The sequence below is a fragment of the Oncorhynchus masou genome, chromosome 31 (genome assembly GCF_036934945.1).
Source record: "Oncorhynchus masou masou isolate Uvic2021 chromosome 31, UVic_Omas_1.1, whole genome shotgun sequence".
In the NCBI taxonomy this organism is placed as follows: Eukaryota; Metazoa; Chordata; class Actinopteri; order Salmoniformes; family Salmonidae; genus Oncorhynchus; species Oncorhynchus masou.
The window spans coordinates 33,189,409-33,213,396 of record NC_088242.1 but is presented as its reverse complement, the minus strand read 5'-3'; the positions used below and the strand labels follow the sequence as shown (position 1 = coordinate 33,213,396).

General features: G+C 42.4%; 1 protein-coding gene across 5 annotated transcripts in view; it reads left to right on the top strand.

Annotated features, from left to right (window-relative positions):
* Positions 1-23,988, top strand: part of LOC135523830 (cGMP-dependent protein kinase 1) — a 163,501-nt gene that overhangs the window by 93,455 nt on the left and 46,058 nt on the right. For 4 of the 5 annotated variants that reach the window (XM_064950769.1, XM_064950768.1, XM_064950767.1 and 1 more), the window contains exons 4-5: positions 19,951-20,056; positions 21,866-21,929. In XM_064950769.1, coding sequence (XP_064806841.1) covers positions 19,951-20,056; positions 21,866-21,929 — 170 coding nt within the window. Of the gene's footprint in view, positions 1-6,399; positions 6,530-19,950; positions 20,057-21,865; positions 21,930-23,988 lie in introns of those variants that run through there. The other variant, XM_064950770.1, reaches the window with a different exon arrangement.

Sequence of the window (23,988 nt, the reverse complement as noted above, 5' to 3'; positions counted from 1 at the left end):
TGATCAATGCTATAGTTTGTAATGTTGCTGACCAGTGGTATTGAATAGCCGATGCATCAGACTGTCCACGTTTTTCTGTGCAATAGCCTTTTGATTTGAACATTTGAAAAGTTTTTGTTTTGTGTTCTAGGTTATTTTATTTCATGGACAGTACCAGTCAAAAGGTTGGACACACCTACTATTTCAAGGGTTTTCCTTTATTTTGACTATTTTATACATTGTGGAATGATAGTGAATACATCAAAACTATGAAATAACACATGGAATCATGGAGTAACCAAAAAAGTGTTAAACAAATCCAAATATATGTTATATTTGAGACTCTTCAAAGTTGCCACCCTTTGCCTTGATGACAGCTTTGCACACTCTTGGCATTCTCTCAACCAGCTTCATGAGGTAGTCACCTGGAATGCATTTCAATTAACAGGTGTGCCTTGTTAAAAGTTAATTTGTGGAATTTCTTTCCTTCTTAATGCGTTTGAGCCAATCAGTTGTGTTGTGACAAGGTAGGGGTGTTATCAAATCAAATCAAATTTTATTTGTCACATACACATGGTTAGCAGATGTTAATGCGAGTGTAGCAAAATGCTTGTGCTTCTAGTTCCGAAACTGCAGTAATAACCAATGAGTAATCTAGCTAACAATTCCAAAACTACTACCTTATACACATAAGTGTAAAGGGATAAAGAATATGTACATAAAGATATATGAATGAGTGATGGTACAGAGCGGCATAGGCAAGATGCAGTAGATGGTATCGAGTACAGTATATACATATGAGATGAGTATGTAAACAAAGTGGCATAGTTTAAAGTGGCTAGTGATACATGTATTACATAAAGATGCAGTAGATGATATAGAGTACAGTATATACGTATACATATGAGATAAATAATGTAGGGTATGTAAACATTATATTAAGTAGCATTGTTTAAAGTGGCTAGTGATATATTTTACATCAATTCCCATCAATTCCTATTATTAAAGTGGCTGGAGTTGAGTCAGTGTTTTGGCAGCAGCCACTCAATGTTAGTGGTGGCTGTTTAACAGTCTGATGGCCTTGAGATAGAAGCTATTTTTTAGTCTCTCGGTCCCAGCTTTGATGCACCTGTACTGACCTCACCTTCTGGATGATAGCGGGGTGAACAGGCAGTGGCTCGGGTGGTTGTTATCCTTGATGATCTTTATGGCCTTCCTGTGACATCGGGTGGTGTAGGTGTCCTGGAGGGCAGGTAGTTTGCCTCCGGTGATGCGTTGTGCAGACCTCACTACCCTCTGGAGAGCCTTACGGTTGTGGGCGGAGCTGTTGCCGTACCAGGATGCTCTCGATTGTGAGCAGCCCGACAGGATGCTCTCGATTGTGCATCTGTAGAAGTTTGTGAGTGCCTTTGATGACAAGCCGAATTTCTTCAGCTTCCTGAGGTTGAAGAGGCGCTGCTGCGCCTTCTTCACGTTGCTGTCTGTGTGGGTGGACCAATTCAGTTTGTCTGTGATGTGTACGCCGAGGAACTTAAAACTATACAGAAGATAGACTGGTACTGTATATATGCTACAGCACTTTGGTTTGACTAATAAATATGTTGAAATGGAACCAAATAATCTGTTTCTGTCTTCAGTCATTTTTTAAATTGTATAGATGGGCTATATCGTCTACTACGGTAAGGTTGAATGTGATAGTCTGTCTATAACCAGCCTTATTCCTATAACTCCATTCCTGTTCTATTCAGAGTTTAGAGAAATTAATTAAATTGGAAATTAGCTATTATCAGGCTGGTTAATGCGATGCATGTCTGTTGAATTTGAAAAAATCCACCTGCACTCGGCCCCACCCCACCTACTCAGCCGATCAGGAGCTGCTACTGAGTTGCGGATGTGGCATGCTGCATTGTGGTGCGTGCTAAATAGTATGTGAGTATTCGGACACGGCCACGAGTTGAATCAACGTTGTTTCCACCTCATTTCAATGAAATTACGTTTAACCAACGTTGTCGAATAGACGTTGATTTGATGCCTGTGCTCAGTGGATACTGCCTGGATGAGAGGTCAGACGTAACATCTGGGCTAAAATTTCCATTTGTTTTACTCTCCCTCCTTCAGAACGTTACTTTCTCTCCAGGTGTAAGAAGGTTGAACATGCTTGCACTTTACAGCTGTTGAAAATGTTACTGTTCATGTATCCATCCAACTGGCTTTTGCTTCATACAGTGTACCACATCACTGTGAATGCTCAAGGCTAGTACATTAGCGAGTACACTCTCAAGGCTAGTACATTAGCGAGTACACTCTCAAGGCTAGTACATTAGCTAGTACACTCTCAAGGCTAGTACATTAGCTAGTACACTCTCAAGGCTAGTACATTAGCGAGTACACTCTCAAGGCTAGTACATTAGCTAGTACACTCTCAAGGCTAGTACATTAGCTAGTACACTCTCAAGGCTAGTACATTAGCTAGTACACTCTCAAGGCTAGTACATTAGCGAGTACACTCTCAAGGCTAGTACATTAGCTAGTACACTCTCAAGGCTAGTACATTAGCTAGTACACTCTCAAGGCTAGTACATTAGCTAGTACACTCTCAAGGCTAGTACATTAGCTAGTACACTCTCAAGGCTAGTACATTAGCTAGTACACTCTCAAGGCTAGTACATTAGCTAGGACACTCTCAAGGCTAATACATTAGCTAGTACACCCTCAAGGCTCGTACATTAGCTAGTACACTCTCAAGGCTAGTACATTAGCTAGTACACTCTCAAGGCTAGTACATTAGCTGGTACACTCTCAAGGCTAGTACATTAGCTGGTACACCCTCAAGGCTAGTACATTAGCTGGTACACCCTCAAGGCTAGTACATTAGCTGGTACACTCTCAAGGCTAGTACATTAGCTGGTACACCCTCAAGGCTAGTACATTAGCTGGTACACCCTCAAGGCTAGTACATTAGCTGGTACACCCTCAAGGCTAGTACATTAGCTGGTACACCCTCAAGGCTAGTACATTAGCTGGTACACCCTCAAGGCTAGTACATTAGCTGGTACACTCTCAAGGCTAGTACATTAGCTGGTACACCCTCAAGGCTAGTACATTAGCTGGTACACCCTCAAGGCTAGTACATTAGCTGGTACACCCTCAAGGCTAGTACATTAGCTGGTACACCCTCAAGGCTAGTACATTAGCTGGTACACCCTCAAGGCTAGTACATTAGCTGGTACACCCTCAAGGCTAGTACATTAGCTGGTACACCCTCAAGGCTAGTACATTAGCTGGTACACCCTCAAGGCTCAGATTAGATGATGATTTCCTTTGCATTGCTGTATCTCCCTGTTGAACTCACTCCCCCCTCTTGGCTCTTTCCTTGCAACACCGATCCTTTTAGCTACATGACTATGTTTATCTGTTATGTGCTCTTAATGAGATAATGTCATATTTACCCGCAGTGGAGTGAATAGATAGATATTCCTTGTTTTTTCCCCAGTCGGGTCACTCCATGTCATTTCAGCAAACCATGACACCCACCATCTCAGATTGTTCTGAAATTGTTTCTGTAGTTAGAAACAGATAACATTAGAATTACTGCAACATTATTGTGTTGAAATATATTTTGATCTCTGAGAAATCAAGCTAATTGATTGCACCCAATTTGGCCATTTTAATTGATGGGATTCATAAAATATTCCTTTTTTTTTTTTACCTAACATCCGATTTGGACCAAACTTTAAGACCTGAGGAATCCAACGAAATTGTCAAAAGCCACAACGAGTATACAGTATCAGTTCTCTATGTCTGACAAGTAGTATGGAGCTGCTGCTCCCAGTATTGCTCCTTCATGTAATGTTTTCTCAGTGAATTTGGTGATGCTTTTTTTTGTCCTTCAGAGAAATTAGTCATTGAAGTTGTTAGGTTTATGTCCCATCCTAAATGCTGATATTACCAGGTTCTGATCACTAGATGGTGCTGTTCCTGCTGTTAGGGGATTAAAAAAAAAGTGATAGTTCAACCAAATTACAGAATTACATGGTTTCCTTTTCCCTGTAAGCAGTTTATGGACACATTTGCTATTTAATGCAACAATTTTGTGACAGAACTATTGGTAGAGTTGAAAATGCGATGAAAACACATTGAACTTTAGGTTTTTATTTGGTACATTAAAACCTAAGTGAAATAGTACATTATGTTTGCACTACATCATCACACAATGATTTTTATCTGCAACAACTTAGTTTGGTGGAAACACACTGGTGGGAAAACGAACATATTTTCTTTGTGAGGATTTTAAAATATTCACATGAATATATGCCGCCAGTTCAATGGAAACCTAACTATTGACCCTACACATTCAAATGGCCAATTTGGGTGCAATCGATTAGCTTAATTTCTCAGAGATCAAATTATATTTCAACAAAATAATGTTGCAGGAATGCTATTCGTATCTGTTTCTAAACACAGAAATAATTTTAGCACATTATGAAATCCTTTTTCATTGTGATTTTTGAGGTATGCTGAACCATTTCAATTAGTTGCCATGGAGATCCTCAGGAAGGCCCCAGAGCACACATGTGTTCGTTCGGGATGAAAGGATTGACAAGCAGGAGATGGAGCACACACTGACTTTCAGCACACACAGATGGCCCTTTAGCCACAGGCTTAGGAGTAACACAGTCACAGATTCTGCATTACACACTGTCAAACACACACCTCTGCTGAGATGGCCCCGTAGCCACTGGCATTACACACACAGTCACAGACCCTCTCAGGTTATTTTCAACCACAGATAAGAACAGGCCCAATCCCCAGCTAATGGAAGAACAGTGATTGTTAGTTATTTCAGGCTGACTCCTATCAGACCACAGGTGCCAAAGAAAGGCGAGGATCGTGGTTAGGCTGTGTCTCTTGACAGCTTGGATGCTTGTGTCGAGTGAGGGGGGCAGCTGTGGCGTATTTTGCGAGGTGGTGGTGGTGGTGGGGGGCTGATATATGGATGGATGTGTGAATATGTGTCATTAACCCTTCCCCCTCTGGGGAGGAACCCTTTCCAGTGCTCATTTAAGCCAGGTTAGTGTGGGCGGGGATAGCTGTGAATATGTTGTCATGAATATGTGATTTTAGAAGAGCTGTGAGTGATGAAATCGGATGGAAATTTCTCTTTAACATGTAGAGGGTTTATAGCTCTCCTTTCCTTGGATTTTTGAAGGGGTTGCCTGGTTGCAGAGTCCTTTGATCCATTTAATGCACAGCAATTAAATAAGGAAAATATCTATGGCAAGACTGTTCTTCTGCTTCAGTCCTTCTGACAGAATGGTCTGTACTCTGTGTATTCTCATCCAGCCAGTGTGACTAACCCAACATGTTGGGTTGTTGGGATTACCTAAACATGGGTAAATTTAATCATCGGTTGCATATTTCTTACTCTCATGTTGGATGGACCTCGCAGCTGGGCCTTTTTTAACATCATCCGTAAGTTATTTTCAAGGAGGTGTGTTTTATTAGGGTTCGTTAAAAAAAAAAGATATATCTTGCTGGCCACCCGCGAGTAATACATGTCGTTCCTGTTTAATCATGTTAAGTTTACATACTGCAAATTCAAAGTTTCCTTCTTGTACTCTACACATTTTTCTGCAATACTAAGATGGTTAATTACATATTATAATAAGGAATAGCATCTTATTGTATCCCACAATGGATTTACATAGGCTTTTATGGAACTCATACCCTTCTGTAAGCTTAATAGAAGCTACAAACATGTCAATGTTCAACCTTAACAAGTGATAGCTATACAACAGAACAGATGAACAGGAATGACATTTACTCTCATGGCTGGCTAGAAATAACTCTCTGAAAGCTACGCCCCTACAAAACTACACCTCCAGTCTTCTGATCTGACCCATTCTGTCATATCTCAGTAAACCAGCATCATTAACTCAACAGTTTTTTAAAGAAAACAACCCAACTAAGTGACCCAACGCCTGCAACCCAGCAGTTGGGTCAACCAAACAACCCAGCATTTTGTACAGTGTACTCTGTAGGTTGAGGAACGTTGTGTTAAGTTTATGTCAGTTCCTTATCTGTGGCAGAATGACAATACTTTAGTTCAGACCTCCTTATTCCAGCAATTCAGTGGATACATACAGTAATAACAGTCCACAAAGACATAACCCCTAATCAGGTAGTGCATGTTTTTTTTAACCTTAGAAATATCAGAAATTATTTGAATATTTCTGTGCCTGTAACTTTAAATAAAACATCTCAGGAAGTGTTATCTCCTGTGGAAGTGTCGTCTCCTCTGGAAGTGTCGTCTCCTGTGGAAGTGTCGTCTCCTGTGGAAGTGTCGTCTCCTGTGGAAGTGTCGTCTCCTGTGGAAGTGTCGTCTCCTGTGGAAGTGTCGTCTCCTGTGGAAGTGTCGTCTCCTGTGGAAGTGTCATCTCCTGTGGAAGTGTCATCTCCTGTGGAAGTGTCATCTCCCGTGGAAGTGTCATCTCCCGTGGAAGTGTCATCTCCCGTGGAAGTGTCATCTCCCGTGGAAGTGCTATCTCCTGTGGGTATTAAGGCATTTCTCCCTTATTAAAAATATTATTTCTATGGATGATTACTTTCTCTAACCACGAGAAGCCATTGGATCCTAGCCTGCCAGCGGTAATGAGTGACCACGTGGGATTGGTCAGAATAACTCTGATTTATAGTCTGATTATAGTTTTCTCACAGTCAGAACAGAGAGTTGTCAGGCAGCGCTCATCACTTGATACCTTCACAATTCAATGAGTTCCTATCCAGGAATGCCTGGGCCTGAATATATCCAGGCTGCAGCATCTTCCGTACTGTGGGGAGTCACATGTAGGAAGAGAGCCGACGCCTCTGTCTGAGAAGACTGACAGTCCCTAATTGGGGTTGGAGTCGCAAGTCTGGTTGGAGTCGCAAGTCGTGCGCGCGTGCACTCACTCACATGTGCGTGTTGGAGACAGGACACATTGAGAGGAAAGGCAGAGCTCGAGAGACAAATTGAGGGAGACTGAGGGAATAGGTGTTAAAAAAGTAAGAAGTATGTGACAGGGTTGAAAATGTGCTCTAAAGTACTGTACATTCACAGTATGCTAGTTGGATTATTAATAGCGTCAGTCACCTCACCTCTTGAGTAACTTTACTCCACTTTACTCCAACTTTACTCCATTGCTGCACACCACAGTATAATATACACTACAGACTCCTGGCATAGAAGCATGGCCTCCTTTCTAGCCAAGGCTAGCTACTGATGTTGCTGCCAAGTGATTTGCCAGTGGTATGTGGGTGGCCTACGCAGATTAGATGTCTTTTAAGGAATTAAGAGAACGGGACTCAGTTAAGAGGCCATGTTTGACTGCTTATAGAATAAGGGCATACAGGCCTGAAGGAAGGTATGGAATTTGTTTTTAAAAAAGCCACTCATGTTATGTAAGGGGATTTTGTTTGCTTAGTACTTAGTACTCCTTCATATAAGCACCTTACATTTACCTACTCGTCATTGACCTTTTCAAGAGACGTCAAACCTGACCAATGAGCATTTAATGAAAAGCTCCATCTTATCGTCACACCTGTCACAAGACATTTTACCCTAAAGCTTTTCAATGACTTCTTTGCAAGGAGAGCAAGGGAATGGGTGATGTTCTGTACAGATAGAGGGCCTTGGTTGTCCTTAAAAACAAATGTGTACACTATCCCTTTCATTTACACCTCGTCATTTGACACATTTTGAAATTCCTTTACAAACGTCTTTACAAAGTCCTTTTTATACAGGAGTTCCATAGATGCAGTATGTTCCCCAGTCTATACTCCACATTTCTATGTTTCCAGTTCTTTGTTTTTCTGTTTCACCACAGGACATAAAGTATCACTTCCTTCCACATGCTCGTCGGAGATAATGTTTGTTTAATGTTTTTGAAGGACAGTCATTTTGTGTGAAAAGACGTCTTCTGCTGTGTCTGTGTCACCTGTTTGCTTGTGTTCAGAGACGAGGAACACGTCACGTACAGAAGCACAATCTGTCTTTGGGGAAGAGTAATTCCCTCTGAATTGAGTATAGTCCCCAGTTCTCTCCCTTGCTCTCTCCCTCTGTTCTGCACCGTCTGCTCTCAAAGTGATAGCTTTGGTCTGGTATTCTCTTTTTAATTGAAAAATAGCATTCATTAGAAAGTGAATGGAATGAAACAGCCTTTTTGAGATGTTTCTATAATATTCCGCAGCTCTGTGAAAAATGATTATTTGAGGACATATTGATCTGATATGACTGTTGGATTAAATTGACATCTACTCGCTCTGATGTGTATGTTGAGGCTTATTGTGAAGCTCGGTACATTTCGCCACAGTGAGGTTCAATCTCAGTGCGCGGTGATGATTGGATGAGCTCCCTCTACAAAGAAATCAAACTTTTGTCTATTGAGATAAATGAAAACTCCTCCCAAAAACTATATTTTGCCATTTGTGTCAGTAGTCCATTGTTTATATAGTCCCTAAATGTTTTGCATGTCAGCAATCAAGTTGTCAAGATATATACCTTTAAAAATACAGAAATACAGCTGTATTTTTTTTATTCTGAAGGGTGTACACAATAGTAGCAATACCTGCCTTTTCCATGTCATAGACTGACCAGGTGAAAGACGAAAGGTGAAAGGTGGATCATTGTTATTCTAACGTCCGCGACGCATATAAGGCCCTGCCCCGCCCTCCTTTCGGAAAAGCTGACCACGACTCCATTTTGTTGTTACCTGCCTACAGACAGAAACTAAAACAAGAAGCTCCCACCTGAGGTCTGTCCAACGCTGGTCCGACCAATCTGATTCCACACTCCAAGACTGCTTCCATCACGTGGACTGGGATATTTTTCGTATTGCGTCAGACAACAACATTGACAAATACGCTGATTCGGTGTGCGAGTTCATTAGAACGTGCGTTGAAGATGTCGTTCCCATAGCAACGATTAAAACATTCCCAAACCAGAAACCGTGGATTGATGGCAGCATTCGCGTGAAACTGAAAGCGCGAACCACTGCTTTTAATCAGGGCAAGGTGACCGGAAACATGACCGAATACAAACAGTGTAGCTATTCCCTCCGCAAGGCAATCAAACAAGCTAAGCGTCCGTATAGAGACAAAGTAGAATCTCAATTCAACGGCTCAGACACAAGAGGTATGTGGCAGGGTCTACAGTCAATCACGGATTACAAAAAGAAAACCAGCCCCGTCACGGACCAGGATGTCTTGCTCCCAGGCAGACTAAATAACTTTTTTGCTCGCTTTGAGGACAATACAGTGCCACTGACACGGCCTGCAACAAAAACATGCGGACTCTCCTTCACTGCAGCCGAGGTGAGTAAAACATTTAAACGTGTTAACCCTCGCAAGGCTGCAGGCCCAGACGGCATCCCCAGCGGCGCCCTCAGAGCATGCGCAGACCAGCTGGCTGGTGTGTTTACGGACATATTCAATCAATCCCTATCCCAGTCTGCTGTTCCCACATGCTTCAAGAGGGCCACCATTGTTCCTGTTCCCAAGAAAGCTAAGGTAACTGAGCTAAACGACTACCACCCCGAGGCACTCACTTCCGTCATCATGAAGTGCTTTGAGAGACTAGTCAAGGACCATATCACCTCCACCCTACCTGACACCCTAGACCCTCTCCAATTTGCTTACCGCCCAAATAGGTCCACAGACGATGCAATCTCAACCACACTGCACACTGCCCTAACCCATCTGGACAAGAGGAATACCTATGTGAGAATGCTGTTCATCGACTACAGCTCAGGATTTAACACCATAGTACCCTCCAAGCTCGTCATCAAGCTCGAGACCCTGGGTCTCGACCCCGCCCTGTGCAACTGGGTACTGGACTTCCTGACGGGTCGCCCCCAGGTGGTGAGGGTAGGCAACAACATCTCCACCCCGCTGATCCTCAACACTGGGGCCCCACAAGGGTGCCTCTCCTGTACTCCCTGTTCACCCACGACTGCGTGGCCACACACGCCTCCAACTCAATCATCAAGTTTGCGGATGACACAACAGTGGTAGGCTTGATTACCAACAACAACGAGACGGCCTACAGGGAGGAGGTGAGGGCCCTCGGAGTGTGGTGTCAGGAAAATAACCTCACACTCAACGTCAACAAAACTAAGGAGATGATTGTGGACTTCAGGAAACAGCAGAAGGAACACCCCCCTATCCACATCGATGGAACAGTAGTGGAGAGGGTAGTAAGTTTTAAGTTCCTCGGCATACACATCACAGACAAACTGAATTGGTCCACCCACACAGACCGCATCGTGAAGAAGGCACAGCAGCGCCTCTTCAACCTCAGGAGGCTGAAGAAATTCGGCTTGTCACCAAAAGCACTCACAAACTTCTGCAGATGCACAATCGAGAGCATCCTGTTGGGCTGTATCACCGCCCGGTACGGCAACTGCTCTGCCCACAACCGTAAGGCTCTCCAGAGGGTAGTGAGGTCTGCACAACGCATCACCGGGGGCAAACTACCTGCCCTCCAGGACACCTACACCACCCGATGTTACAGGAAGGCCATAAAGATCATCAAGGACAACAACCACCCGAGCCACTGCCTGTTCACCCCGCTATCATCCAGAAGGCGAGGTCAGTACAGGTGCATCAAAGCTGGGACCGAGAGACTGAAAAACAGCTTCTATCTCAAGGCCATCAGACTGTTAAACAGCCACCACTAACATTGAGTGGCTGCTGCCAACACACTGACTCAACTCCAGCCACTTTAATAATGGAAATTGATGGGAAATTATGTAAAATATATCACTAGCCACTTTAAACAATGCTACCTAATATAATGTTTACATACCCTACATTATTCATCTCATATGTATACGTATATACTGTACTCTATATCATCTACTGCATCTTTATTTAATACATGTATCACTAGCCACTTTAACTATGCCACTTTGTTTACATACTCATCTCATATGTATATACTGTACTCGATACCATCTACTGTATCTTGCCTATGCCGCTCTGTACCATCACTCATTCATATATCTTTATGTACAAATTCTTTATCCCCATACACTTGTGTGTATAAGACAGTAGTTTTGGAATTGTTAGTTAGATTACTTGTTGGTTATTACTGCATTGTCGGAACTAGAAGCACAAGCATTTCTCTACACTTGCATTAACATCTGCTAACCATGTGTATGTGACAAATACATTTTGATTTGATTTGATTTCTGGGTATATTATAATATGCATGTACTGTATACTATGTACCTTTACTCAGACATCTCCCCATCTCCATGGATCAATTATTGGGTAAGTGGAAGATTACTCACATTATGTCAATATGTCTTCATCCCAGGTTCAACAATTATGTTATAGCTTTAACCCCAAAGATCCTGACGCTTACAGTATAGGCATTGTGCCTCAGAGACACACCATCAACTACTGACAGGCTATTCATTCACTTGTTTATTTCAGTTCACAGAACGCCCGTGCCCCCCCCCCCCTGTTTTGCATTCCTAACACAGTAAAAACCTGATAAAACACAGTTATGATGTAACATCAGTAAAGGTGGGATGTAAGGTGCCATCTCTAACGGTATGTTTGAAACTGTTCCCAATGAACAAACAAACAAACCCCTTCCAATTTTGACGTTTCACATTACTCATCAAGGCAATGGAATATGTTGCTTATAATACTAGTGCATAAAATGGAGACAACGGCGTGTGCAGCTTAGCCCCTGATGATTATCAAATGGCAGGTTTATAAATAGACCACAGCTACATAAAGACCTCCATAGAAAATAACAACTCCTGACAGAGACCAACAAATGCCAGCAATTTGGCATGAAACGATTTACCCCACGGTTCGCTCTCATCTGTAGTTTCAATTAGGTTTTCAGACATTATAGAGCTGGGGAGTTCTGAAGTGCACAACCTGACCCTGACAGTGCCAATTAAAATGTCCAATTAGCATGCACCAAATAGCACAAAGACCCAGCGAACTTACTCAAAATATCACAGCGTTATTGAAATAAACCATACACAAACAGCTCATTCAGTGCAAAGTGAAAACCTTGTGTTAAGACTGGTGTTTCATCTGCAGGGGAGTTAGCAAATTCAAAGTTCAAATTCAACTCATTTGTCAGGATCAGAACAGAAAGCGTTCTATCTGTCAGCAAAGTCTCTCTCTCTCTCTGTCTCTGTCTCTGTCTCTCTCTCTCTCTCTCTCTCTCTCTCTCTCTCTCTCTCTCTCTCTCTCTCTGTCTCTCTCTGTCTCTCTCTCTCTTTCTGTCTCTCTCTCTCTCTCTTTCTGTCTCTCTCTCTCTCTCGAATGGGAGACAGAATTTTAAATATTCAAAGACGAAGGGAACTGGTTGCCTACTCTTCATCCCTACAAGGTTTCTGTCAGGGATTGATTCACCTCTCCACCTTTCATCCCCAACTCTGCTTCATCCAGCATCCTCTGCAACAGACGCGATGAGGTCACAATTAAATATACTAAAATATTCCTTTTCTTCCTGTAGTCAGCCTCCACTGCAATTAGTAAAGAATTAAAAAATAGTAAATTCTGCTGAGCAGGAGAGGATTAAAAACAGAAAGAATAAAAGATCGGAACCAAGGCGTAACAAAAGGTTTGGGCCACAGAGAGGTAGACTATTACAATAATTATGGGGGAAAAAATTGCTAATGGATGGTAATCACTATGTGCTTTGACTTGAGGTCCTATTCAAACACTCTTCTCTCTGCCCAGCTATTGGAGAATGTGCCTTCATTCTGAGAGGTTATCATTGTACTAACAAAGAACTTCATCAGCAATCAGCGTGTAACTCCACCCGGTTTGTTTGTAGTAGTTGGCAGTTTATTATCCGTACTAAGAAAAATATACAAATACCCTGGCCCCTGACAAACAAAACAAACTTAAGCGAACAAAAAAATTATGCAAGCACAAACTGTAGCTTTAGTGCCCTCATTTTGAGTATGGAAATGAGACAAAATCAAAACAAAATGATAGTCAAAATTAAATAGAACTCTTCCAGTAGACTTAAGCCAAATACGGATATTACTAAGACTAGGACATTTCAATTTCAATGAGACATAGAAGCAACAACTAAAATTGGGACTTTGGCAGGAGTAGCTGACTGCATGATAGGGGTCAAACACCATCCACTGCTGAGGTCCATCTCACTGCGGCTCCCTATCCCGGGCCACCACTGTCAGGCCCGGGATAAGGAGCTAGGGGAGATCCACTACACATGTGGCCTAAGCATCATCCTCTAAACCCCTGACTTGGCACGTGAACCTTGTTTTTGTCCCTTGGTGTCAGAGAGGAATGATGGAGAGGAGGAGGGGCAGAGCAGGGTCAATGACTCTCATCTGGATGTGATGGTCTGCTCTCAGAACTCTCAGAAGAACTCTCAGAACCGCAGATGCTCCATAGAGGAATGTTTGGAAACTCTCGCAATCTTCCATGCAGAGTCCTGTCCTGGGAAGACTGCTTCTTCTGAGAGGGGGAAAGCTCGTCTCACAAACAGTAATACGGGGAAGGGATGTGTGAATGTGATGAAAGGGGTGCTGGCCAGGAGATATGGCCTTCCAAACAGCACCAGTGGGATATTGAACCACTGCGTGTCCCTCTGGCTGGTCCACTATAAACAGAAGGACCAGAAACATTCCATCGACTAAACTTTTTAGCTGCAATAAAGTTGTATTATTGGGAATAGTTTAAGAATGTAAAAAAAAAAAAATACAATAATCTGTGTATGCTCATCAAATGAATGACAAACATTACATAACACAATCTAACAACCTAACCAGCTGTAATTAAAAATTCAGCCAATTCCTCAAGGAGAGAATGATGATTGACATTGCCTTGTGTTGGTAATAACAAAAGCCTTGTGCATGTTTCCATGTTTTACCTTCAAATCTCCATACGTCTCCACAACATTCTCTCAGATGACGGATAAAGATACTGATTATGCGTGAGCAGGGTGGGTGTGTCCGTGTTTTCAGACAGGGGAAGGTTTTCACTCTGGCAGTAATTACAACTGTCTCATTACATTTTCCTGCTATGATAGACACGCTCTCTTACCATAATAACTGCTGGCTAAGAGCGAGCACAAAGTAAATGTGAATATATCCATTATCATCTGTACTGATCCAGTTCATGAATATTTTACAGTGGGGGATCATAAAAACGGAGGTAATCTTGCAGATTCTAAGCCTCACAAAAAATGACAGCAACACCCAAACAGGCAACTTTTGATGTTGCTGACATCTGACATAAAACTTTTTTTAGTAGTCTAGGGAACTACAAAGTTTACCCAGATAAGCACCACATTCCCATAGAAACCTGGTAGTACCAGCACACTTAAAAACGCACGCAATCTTAAACGATGCTTCCAGTATACCTCATTATGTATCATCTCCATGCTCATATGCTACGACATGCTGGAAGAGAGTAGCAGACAGTGGTACAACACTAAATGATTCAACCGACTTAACATTTAAAGCACCTCATTTCAGACCAGGCGTCTAAAAGTCGGAGGACAAACCACAAGCAAACCTAGCGACAGAGAGAAGAAGAGAAAGACAGGGAGTGATCAGTCAAGTTAAATCAGTAATGTTATTCTTGGCTGAATACAACAAATTGCTGCAGGACCCCTGGCAGTCAGATAGCCAATTCGTCATCCTTATTAAATAGGACGCCAATTAAACTGTGAGCATTTAACTACCTGGACTGTTCTATTAGCCGTTTCTATTAGCTGGACAACATTTGTGAAAACAAGTAGCTCAAACTTCAGGTTTAACAATCAAGCACTCTCAATGAAACGGGACTGAAACAATTCAAGCCTATGAGCAGGAAAGAGATGTGACGTACAGTAGCAGTCATAAGGTTGGACACGCTGACTCATTCAAGGGTTTTTCTTTATTTTTGACTATTTCTACGTTGTAGAATAATAGTGGAGACGTCAACGCTATGAAATAACACATGGAATCATGTAGTAACCAAAAAAGGGTTCAACAAATCAAAATATATAATATATTTGAGATTCTTCAAAGTAGCCGCCGTTTGCCTTGATGACAGCTTTGCACACGCTTGGCATTCTCTCAACCAGCCTCATGAGGTAGTCACCTGGAATGCATTTCAATTAACAGGATTGCCTTGTTAAAAGTTCATTTGTGGAATTTCTTTCTTTCTTAATGCGTTTGAGCCAGTTGCGTTGTGACAAGGTAGGGGTGGTATACAGAAGATAGCCCTATTTGGTAAAAGACAAAGTCTATATTATAGTAAGAACAGCTCAAATAAGCAAAGAGAAATGACAGTCCATCATTACTTTAAGACATACATGAAGGTCAGTCAACGCGGTAAATTTCAAGTTTCTTCAAGTGCAGTCACAAAAACCATCAAGCACTATGATGAAACTGGCTCTCATGAGGACTACCACAGGAAAGGAAGACCTAGAGTTACCTCTGTTGCAGAGAATAAGTTCATTAGAGTTAACTGCACCTCAGATTGCAGCCCAAATAAATGCTTCACAGAGTTCAAGTAACATACACACCTCAACATCAACTGTTCAGAGGAGACTGTGTGAATCAGGCCTTCATGGTCAAATTGCTGCAAAGAAACCACTACTAAAAGACACCAATAAGAAGAAGAGACTTACTTGGGCCAAGAAACACGAGTAATGGACATTAGACTGGTGGAAATCTGTCCTTTGGTCTGATGAGTCCAAATTTGAGACTTTTGGATCCAATCGCCGTGTCTTTGTGAGACGCAGAGTAGGTGAACGGATGATCTCTGCATGTGTGGTTCCCACCGTGAAGCATGGAGGAGGAGGTGTGATGGTGTGGGGGTGCTTTTCTGGTGACATTGTCTGTGATTGATTTGGAATTCAAGGCATACTTAACCAACATTGCTACCACAGCATTCTGCAGCGATACGCCATCCCATATGGTTTGCATTTAGTGGGACTTTTGTTCATCATCCCATCATTTGTTTTTCAACAGGACAATGACCCAACACACCTTCAGGCTGTGTAAGGGCTATTTGACAAAGAAGGAGAGTGATGGAGTGCTGCATCAGATGACCTGGCCTCCACAATCACCCAACCTTAAACCAATTGAGATGGTTTGGGATGAGTTGGAACGCAGAGTGAAGAAACATTCCAGGTGAAACTGGTTGAGAGAATGCCAAGAGTGTGCAAGGTGTCATCAAGGCAAAGGGTAGCTACTTTGAAGAATCTCAAATATAAAATATATTTGTATTTGTTTGACAGTTGTTGGTTACTACATGCATTATTTCATAGTTTCGAAGTCTTCACTATTATTCTACAAGGTAGGACAAAAAAGAAGAAAAAAACCTTGAATGAGTAGGTAAGTCCAAAATTTTGACTAGTACTGTATATGATACTCTAAGTCAAGAACACACCTTTGAACTTTTATATATGGTTTAAGAGCTACAGATAACATTCTCACAGTCTAGGGATTATACTCGAGCAAAGGCGGATATAATCCCCGGTCCTGGTAGGCCGTCATAAATAAGAATTTGTTCTGAACTGACTTGTCTAGTTAAATAAAAGGTAACATTTAAAAAATATATACATTAAAAAAATACATACATGAAGGGACAGGGATATGCATCTGCCAGTCTGAGAGGAATGTCAAGGTGAGAGTCACAGCGACAACTCCACGCTGACATCTGGAGCAGTTTGTTTACTGTCACTGAGGGACCATGGGCACGACAACCTGGGACATCTGTCCGTCTGTCCTGGTAGATAGGGTCTCTTACTGTCACTCGGTGTCACACCTCACAGTGCTCTCGAATTTAATGGTCATGTTTAGTTAATGATGCTGCTTGGAATATCCATAAGCCACAGCATAGACATGGGCGGAAGAACTCACACATGTGCACACAGACTACACACAGACAGACAAACAGACACAGAGTGAAATTCTTGGAGAAGCTTGTGATGGGCTTACCTTAAAGGAAAATTCCTCTCAAATGTGTTGGTATTTGTTTCATTAGTCCAATGTTGATATAGTCCCAAAATATTTGGAGCAGAGTTGCTTTGATTTGATTTGAGTTGCACCCACGTTTGACATCAGAACAGCCTCAATTTGTCGTAGCATGGACTCTACAATGTGTGAAAAGCATTCTACAGGGATGCTGGCCCATGTTGACTCCAATGCTTCCCACAGTTGTGCCAAGTTGGCTGGATGCCCTTTGGGTGGTAGACCATTCTTGATACACACGGGAAAATGTTGAGCTTGAAAAACCCAGTTCTTATCATTCTCAAACTGGTACGCCTGTCTTACCCTCTGAATGGCACTCATACACAATTCATGTCTCAATTGTATCAAGGTTTAAGAATCCTTCTTTAACCTGTCTCCTCTCCTTCATCTACACTGATTGAAGTGGATTTAAAAGTGACATCAAATCAAATCCAATTTTATTTGTCACATACACATGGTTAGCAGATGTTAATGCGAGTGTAGCGAAATGCTTGTGCTTCTAGTTCCGACAATGCAGTAATAACCAACAAGTAATCTAACTAACAATTCCAAAACTACTACCTTATACACACAAGTGTAAGGGGATAAAGAATATGTACATAAAGATATATGAATGAGTGATGGTACAGAGCGGCATAGGCAAGATACAGTAGATGGTATCGAGTACAGTATATACATATGAGATGAGTATGTAAACAAAGTGGCATAGTTAAAGTGGCTAGTGATACATGTATTACATAAAGATGCAGTAGATGATATAGAGTACAGTATATACGTATACATATGAGGTGAATAATGTAGGGTATGTAAGCATTATATTAGGTAGCATTGTTTAAAGTGGCTAGTGATATATTTTACATAATTTCCCATCAATTTCCATTATTAAAGTGGCTGGAGTTGAGTCAGTGTGTTGGCAGCAGCCACTCAATGTTAGTGGTGGCTGTTTAACAGTCTGATGGCCTTGAGATAGAAGCTGTTTTTCAGTCTCTCGGTCCCAGCTTTGATGCACCTGTACTGACCTCGCCTTCTGGATGATAGCGGGGTGAACAGGCAGTGGCTCGGGTGGTTGTTGTCCTTGATGATCTTTATGGCCTTCCTGTGACATCGGGTGGTGTAGGTGTCCTGGAGGGCAGGTAGTTTGCCCCCGGTGATGCGTTGTGCAGACTTCACTACCCTCTGGAGAGCCTTACGGTTGTGGGTGGAGCAGTTGCCGTACTAGGTGGTGATACAGCCCGCCAGGATGCTCTCGATTGTGCATCTGTAGAAGTTTGTGAGTGCTTTTGGTGACAAGCCAAATTTCTTCAGCCTCCTGAGGTTAAAGAGGCGGTAAGCAAAATTGGAGTGGGTCTAGGGTGTCAGGTAGGGTGGAGGTGATATGGTCCTTGACTAGTCTCTCAAACCACTTCATGATGACGGAAGTGAGTGCCTCGGGGCGGTAGTCGTTTAGCTCAGTTACCTTAGCTTTCTTGGGAACAGGAACAATGGTGGTCCTCTTGAAGCATGTGGGAACAGCAGACTGGGATAGGGATTGATTGAATATGTCCGTAAACACACCAGCCAGCTGGTCTGCGCATGCTCAGAGGGCGCGGCTGGGGATGCCGTCTGGGCCTGCAGCCTTCCGAGGGTTAACACGTTTAAATGTTTTCCTCCTGATACAGAGATGCAAACTACTGTCATCGGGGAGAGAGGGAAACATTCACACGGTGGGAATCACTGACACTTTTCTTAACTAGGACACTACATCTCTCTCTCATCTATAGTAAGATACAAGTACTCCCGTGTGGTATTACTGGCCTCGATATAAAGCAAACTGCACAGAGCATTCATAAATCAATGGTGAAGTAGGCTGTCCTGTTTTTTAGTTTTTTAGTTTTTTTTAACACAATTCGTATTAGCAGGACTTTTACTCACTCACTTTATTCAAATGTTTTAATACCACCATATTTGTTGTAACTCAAGATATGCCGTAATAGATATGTAACTAATAAAGATAGATGATGAAACTTAAGACATTAATGGGGATTTTGCTACCAGCAACCAGTCACATGAACCATAAACAATTCGATAAGTCTAATGGAGCATCATGCAAATGCCTTGTCTTGTCATACTGCAAGGGTCCAAGGGGACTTGGGATATCCCCCCCCTAAGTGCATCGAACTTTCCCATTATATATTCCCATCCCTGTACCGGAGTAATGAATAATGATACAGATTGTCAACTATTCTAGTCCTTCTCCATCAACCAGTCCACAACTCCTTAATCTGTGTACCGTAGATAATGATCCATTAAGGGAAATCAATTTGGCTTCACTGATACAATTTAACACAGCAGTCAACGGACGCTTTTTGTTGGTGTCTAGGAGTTTGGTATCTCTCTGTGTGCTCAGTGTTAAATCATGATGAGGACTTGAGGGTATACCCACGTTTTGACATTTTAGTCATTTAGCAGATGCTCTTATCCAGAGCAACTTACAGGGGCAAATAGGTTTAAGTGTCTTACTCAAGGGCACATCAACAGATTTGGGCACCTAGCTGGCTCGGGGATTCGAACCAGCAATCCTTCGGATACTGGGCCAACGCTCTTAACAGCTAGGCTACCTGTTGACTCACTGGACAATGCTTAGCCATGGAAAATGTACATGAGAATGGTAATCATCGGTAGACATCAGTGATGGTGGTATGATTTTATTATTGCTGCAGGTTCCAAATGGCTAGACTTGGATACTGTTTGTCTGATGATCTTGTTTTGCAGATATAGTAGATTTGGTAATAAAGTGATACAGGGTTTTTAATTAGACTCACATTTTAATGTTAATGAGCAAATGGAATATTGTCGATATTGTTGATATTCTGTCATTATATGAGACTGTTTGTGTGGCAACCCAAGAGAGGTATTCCATCCTGACATTTAAAGCTTGTTATTTTCTCTATTTAATGTCTTTTTGCTGTCTCTTTCTCAGCCCTCACTAATGTGAAGCTATGGGCCATCGACCGCCAGTGTTTCCAGACCATTATGATGAGGACGGGCCTCATCAAACATGCCGAATACATGGAGTTTCTAAAGAGGTGGGCTCCTCTCTCGCTCTCTCTCGCTCTTTCCCTCTCTTTCTCTCCCTCTCTTTCTCTGTCCTCCACCTCCCCTGAGATGCCATTCGAGCGAGGACTGTCCCTGACAGTCACAGAATCACCTTCCCCCTCTTCCCATTTCCTGTCACTGATGTCTGGGTGCACTGTTCAACAAAGACACTTGCTGGATGCATGTTCAAATGAGCATCAGGTGATTCTGCACTTCAGGTATTTTCCACTAAATCTGTGTGTTACCACTTGGAACTGTTAAAACACCAGTTTATTGATCATTATCATACTATGTTTGATATCACTGTCCTCTTTCTGTTCACACAGCTGAGTCTAATCCATGCTAACCCATTGGCTGAGACTTTACATATTGATTTCACATTTCCTTTCTTTCTCAGCTTCAGACCTGCCTTCTTTTAACTTTAAACATAGTTTTTGTGTTTAATGTATAGTGGGTTTACCAATGGGTTTTCTGCTCTACAACAAACAGCACGGCGTCCCTCTCAGGCCAATATACTTACTCTCAGTAGACATACACAATACCGTAGATGATGAAATCCCCCTTTTCCTCCAGTCTCCATAATGAAATAGGTAATTGAGGAAGAATGTTGCACCTATCTCTCATGCCAGAGCCCCAGCTGTGCCTTTTACTGGATGTTCTGGACCCGATGATATCACATGCAGGGAAAGAGGAAATTGATTTGGATGAAGTTGGCTTTTAGTGGTAAACTAAGATGCCTTTCTCCCCACGCATTGGCAGCTACAGCCGACTGGTGCAGAGGGGAGGAAGTCTCAAACAATCAATAAAGTCGTTTGACTTTTAATGGCTCGTGTCATGTGATCTCTGAAGATGCACTCAATTTGTAAGAAAAGATACCTTTTGTGTCACAATATTTGTGAGGTAGCTTCTGTCGGTGCATCTCTTCAATGTAGAATGTCAAATATCAAACGCATCAAACGCATCCATTTCTGAAGGAATAGTTTCCGTGGTAACAAGCAACAATGTTTCGAAGAGACTCGGAAGTTGTCAAACTGCCAGATTGTGTGTGTTTGTTTGTGCGCTCGTATGCGTTCCCACATTTTTTGTTGTAGTTTTTTTTGTGTGTGCATGTGTGTGTGTGTGTGTGTGTGTGTGTGTGTGTGTGTGTGTGTGTGTGTGTGTGTGTGTGCGCCCTTGCATGTGACCGCCCACGTGTGAGTGAAGTCTCTCTCGTTGAGGAGAGAGCATGCCAGAGGTATGTAAATATCTTTGAATCTGCCAAGAAAGCCTTCTTGAGCTTCCTGGGAAGGCTTAGTATAATTGGAAGCAGCTCTCAGGCTCAACCTTAAACTAAAACCCTGTCCACATGTGAACATTGAGCTGTGGCTTACGACTGTGGTGATTCTGCACAAACCTCGCCCCACTTCAGACGATGCTGGTCTTGGGGGAGGGTTAAAGCACGTGCGAGAATTGGTATGCCGCCACAGCTGTGCCTATATACATAAGCCTGTGAAATTGATGTACCTGTTGTATCTTCTCTCTCTTTAGTCAGTCATACAGATTCCACTCTTTCATGCAACCTGCAGTGCTGGCTTTTACATGGATTCTGCATACATACTCTGCTAGTGCATTGGTCTTTTGGATTACTTAAAGAGATAGATAGACAACAGAGGGAGTATTGATGCTGCGAATGCTTTGTGAGTCATAAAGCACCACAGCACCTTGTTCTGTTCACCAGGCCGAGAACAGCATGACCTGTTGGCTTCACCTTCTGGCTGAACTCTCCATAATAGCTAACTCTCGCTCCCTCTCCCCAACAGTGTTCCAACATTCCAAGGCCTTTCAGAAGAAATACTCAGCAAGCTAGCCGATGTTATGGAAGAGGTGAGTTTCCAAGGTGTCCTGCTTGAACTTAGCGGTGTCTGTGGCAATGGTGATTTACGTCTATTTCATTGACTGTGTAATTGAGCAATTATTTTATGAACCACATCATTACATAATGAAGAATTGATGGCCTGGCAAACTCCTAAGGATTATTATACTGTGGATATTCACACTTTAAAATAGGTTTATCTGGAAATGTAACTAAACTGCAATTTGTAGTCATTGCGATGTTCATACTAGTGGCAAGGATTTTCAGGTCTCCTGTCCTGGGCTGACAAAGCCATTTTAATTGATTTGAGGTCTCATCTGTAGACAGTAGCTCACCAGACACAACCTGAGGTAAAAACTCACTGACAACCTCTAACCTCTGGTCTGACAACCTCTGGTCTGACAACCTCTGGTCTGACAACCTCTGGTCTGACAACCTCTGGTCTGACTGCAATAATATCTGTGTATAATTAGGAGACCACGTGACATGACCAGGAAGAATATCCAAATTGGACTATAACCAGAGACCAGATTATACAGTATTCCTAGTCAGGTCACATGGTCAGGTCACTCTGATCAGAATATCAGAATGCTATCAACAGTGTGTCTAGTTTCTTGTTGTTAACTCTAAATGACCTCTTGCCGTAGATCTATGAGTAAGAGGGAACAATTATAGTTGTAATCCCAACCTCAGAGCAGATCGCTAAGCCTCTTATTACTTACTGGCATGCTGATGGTTCCCAAAACTGTGGTAAGTGGTCCTCGGGACCACTCGAGCATCTCAGACATATTACATCAGGTATGCAAAAATGTATCTCTACTGTCTTTCGCCTCCAATTTTTAAGCTAGTTAATTTCAGAACAAGCAAATGAGCTCTCTGATGTTCGTTTTTAATTGGATGACTTGACCTCCAGTATCTTGTTTCCAAAGTTTCCAAAGAACATTTGGTAATGAAAACCACATAAATACAATTACGGCATGCTTTCTCTCTCAAAGTCAAATGAAGTATTAGCACAAAAAATCACAGGGGGATTTCTTCTTCATTTTTGTATTTAAAAAAATGTAACCTTTTATGTAACTAGGCAAGTCAATTAAGAACAAATTCGTATTTACAATGACGGCTTACCCCGGCCAAACCCAGACGACACCGGGCAAATTGTGCGCTGCCCTATGGGACTCCCAATCACATCCGGATGTGATGCAACCTGGAATCAAATACATGTCATGGTTATCTTAGTGTATTGGATCAATAGAGGATTGGCTCCATTACGAACACACAGCCTAATTTCTAAACCAACCAATAGAATGTATCTTGCCATGTTTTGTTTGTTAAAGTGTTTTTCATTGGCACCAACTGCTGCTTCTGAGTCACCCTGACTTCCCCAGCCCTTAAAGAACCACAAAGGAATTACATGCGAAGGTCAAACACAAGTCTGAGTTATACTTCATATGATGAAACAGTATTTGGGGAGCAGTCATATCACAATCGTACAATCCACTCCATAGTTCCCTAGGTGTTTCAGATGCATACAACTCAAATGTATATTCTGTTTCTATGTTCAGACACAGAATGCCCTATTGGTTACCAAGACACTATCCCTCCGACTGACTGAAATAAAACATGAGGAAAACCCAGAATGTTCAACCAGTTGAGAGCATTGAGCTCCAAAGGGGGCTGATGATAAATGTGTGGCCATGCAGTGTGGTGGAGTGGGGTTACCCTGTAGGAGTGGGAGCGGGGGCTCTTCCCAGGCATGAAGTGCCCAGGGCAGGCCAACCTCTCCCCTCAGGCTTCCTCTCTGATCCCCCTTCCTCTACAGTAATCCTGCCTGCTCGGTCTCTGCAGATAACCCACGCCTGCTGGCTTACTGCGAATGTGTGTGTATGTGTGCTTGCATGTGTGTGCCCGTGCGATTAGTTAAAGAGTGGACACATCCCCAGAATACGCTAGAATCAATCAGACCTAATGCACCTGCAGAACGATCAAAGAATGGTATTCAGCATGGAACAATACAATGCAGACAATCTCCTTGCCCAGTTTGTTTGTTGTCATGGTGATTTGCCTAGACAT